We start from the raw sequence: 2,660 nt of genomic DNA, 5'->3' as shown, positions 1-2,660 counted from the left end.
AATCCTAAAAATAATTTAAAATCAAGTGAGAAACAATTTTTACAAATTTTAAGTAAGCAATATTGTAAATTACTTAGGCAACAAAATAGACACGACCCTATTTTTGGTTACCACACAACTTGTGACACATTATAAATCATATGAGACAGAAACACAAAAACTATGCAATAGGTACTGTTGGGTCTAAAATTTCACGGTTTTGGCACAACATGACACAGTTTGATGTGTCGAGTGAATCACGTCACAATTTAAAATTCAAATTGTTTGTCTTTTGTCGACATTAAAATTAACTTGCAAAGAATTTAGTATAACATTTTACAATGATGAACTCTCATTTTAATTATTTTATAAATGTTATTATTTAATAAATTTGGCTTAATTTGCTAAATATGTATGGCTCAATTACAAATCTTCTCTGAATTTGACAATATTTCTTGTGAAATATAAAAGACTAATTTTAAATAATTAATTATTCAACCAATCATTTATCTACTATCAAATAATGAAAATAAAATTTAATTTGGCTTCCTCAACTAAGATTATAAGATTATAAGTAATAGCAAAAATTGTGTATAAACAAATTTATAACACCTATAAAAAAACCAAATCAACTATAGCAAAGTCAAGGATTTGATATAGGTGGAATCATGACTTACTATCTTAATAAATAAATAAATAAACTAAAACTAAGTATTGTGAAATCAAAACTTCTTGTACCTTTTAAATTGTATAATATTTAATTATATTATTTAAATAAGTTGGATAAACCAAACTCAATAAAAACACCCCCTTTATTCAACCTTCTCTTTTGATTAATAAATATTATATATTTTGTCGTTATCCCCTTGGGTGGGATTGTTTTTCTCGATATTTTGTTTTTATTCTCTTTTGTTTTTATAAGATGACATTTTTAATATTAAAGTATTAAAAATGTGCTTTACTTTCAACCACTTTTAAACTTTTCACATTTGCCCCCCAAAGAAGTAGTTTGTGATCCCTGTCTCCATTTCACAAATAATTAAATCAAACAAAGAAGATGAAGATGAAAGAAATGTCAAGAACCCACAAATGACAATGGCAATGGCAAATCAAAGCATCAATAAATTGATTCATCATCATCAAGAACATACATATATATAAAAACCAAAATAACCCAACAAAGTTTGGTACATAAATGGAATGAAAAGGAAGGAAGATGGTTCAGGTGGTAACATCCGGCACAAGTTGCCATAGATCATGTTCTTAAACTAACTTTTATTGTCATAGATCATGTTCATAATTATTATTGTTACAACAGATTTGGATTGGATTATAGTAACCATCAATTTATCAAAGATCTCAACTTGTGCCCTAATTTTACCACATCCAACTCAATTTTACTCAATCTACTTACCTCGATAATTCGAATTCATCTTTTCATAGTACCGAATCGAGAGAAGAGACAACGACAGATGCACCTCATCCTTCCCCCAACGAGCCTTACTCCCACCTGCACCGGTCCCCGCGCCGGTTACATTTCGTTTCGCATTCGGCATCTCCGGAATACAAGGCCAGGACGAAGAAGACGAAGAACTCGAGGATGATGAAGGCTTGGAGAGTGGTAACAGATACAGAGAATGAAGTCGTCGGAACCCTCCAAGCGCCAGCACGACAGAACGGAGCTGGTGGTTGCCGGAACCGATGTGTTTAGTACAGATCAACTCCCATAGACGCTCGTCCTGGGCAGTGGTGGACCATTTCTTGCTGACGCATGCGGCTGTGGCTAAGGTTCTTGCGTCGGCGTGCTTTAGAACCTCGAAGAGAAGGTTCTCGTCGGTCAAAACCTTGACCGAGTTGTCAGTGGTTAGTTGATCTGATTCAGACTTGACCCTTTTCATTTTGCGGTGGTCGGAGTCGGAATCAATTGGGCGCTTCATGATTTGTGTCTGGATCTAAGGAATAATGAGAGGATGTGATTAGCTTTAGCTTAGCTGGTTTGTTGTATATGTAATATGAATATGATGAGAGAGGAGAGGAGAGGAGAGAGAGAATGGGGGGTTAGGAGAAAGAAGAGTTAATGGGAGAAGGGGTATGGTATCCACCAGGTTTTGATTACTTTCGAAGACGACAAACTATAAAATGAATGCATTTCAACTCTTTCTTCATGTCACTAATCTACCCTTTCTTTTCCTTCACATTTACTCTTTCTCCCATTATCTGTCCACCTCTTTGCTTTATACATTGGATTATTTTTTATTTTTGCTAAAATAATAATAATGTTGAAAAAAATAAGGAAAACACAAAGATGGTCTTGTTTGTTTTTTCAGCCTAAAATAATTATTATTTGAGTTCTGAAGTCTCGCGTTTGAGCCTATCAAACGACAAGTTATGCGTTTGGTTAATGGTTAAGTGTATTTGCGAGTTATATGTTTAACCCGTTGGGATTAGTCGTATTTTAAAAAGAGAAGCGAAACCCAGCGTTCTAAAAAAAAGTAATGATATGTGACAGTGATGATTTTGAGGAGTTGTAGATTTTTTTTGTAAAAAAATTTAAAGGGTATTAATATATAATGATAAATAAATAAAAAAAAGAAGATATTTATAATTTATGATAGGAGAAGTAAAATGATATTTTTTTGTTTTACTTATTCATATAACTTAAATTGAATAAGACCAAAATG

The 2,660-nt window shown here is 32.7% G+C and overlaps 1 protein-coding gene across 1 annotated transcript; it reads right to left on the bottom strand.

Annotated features, from left to right (window-relative positions):
• Nucleotides 1-1,088: 1,088 nt before the first annotated feature.
• On the bottom strand, nt 1,089-2,070 carry LOC124909619 (F-box protein GID2-like). The gene has a single exon (XM_047450286.1). It carries the CDS (start codon nt 1,914-1,916, stop codon nt 1,386-1,388), a length of 531 nt encoding a protein of 176 aa, XP_047306242.1. The 5' UTR covers nt 1,917-2,070; the 3' UTR covers nt 1,089-1,385.
• Nucleotides 2,071-2,660: the final 590 nt, after the last annotated feature.

The sequence above is a fragment of the Impatiens glandulifera genome, chromosome 1 (assembly GCF_907164915.1).
Source record: "Impatiens glandulifera chromosome 1, dImpGla2.1, whole genome shotgun sequence".
Lineage (NCBI taxonomy): Eukaryota > Viridiplantae > Streptophyta > Magnoliopsida > Ericales > Balsaminaceae > Impatiens > Impatiens glandulifera.
The sequence above is the reverse complement of the archived record's forward strand: the minus strand, read 5'-3'. Positions and strand labels throughout refer to the sequence as shown.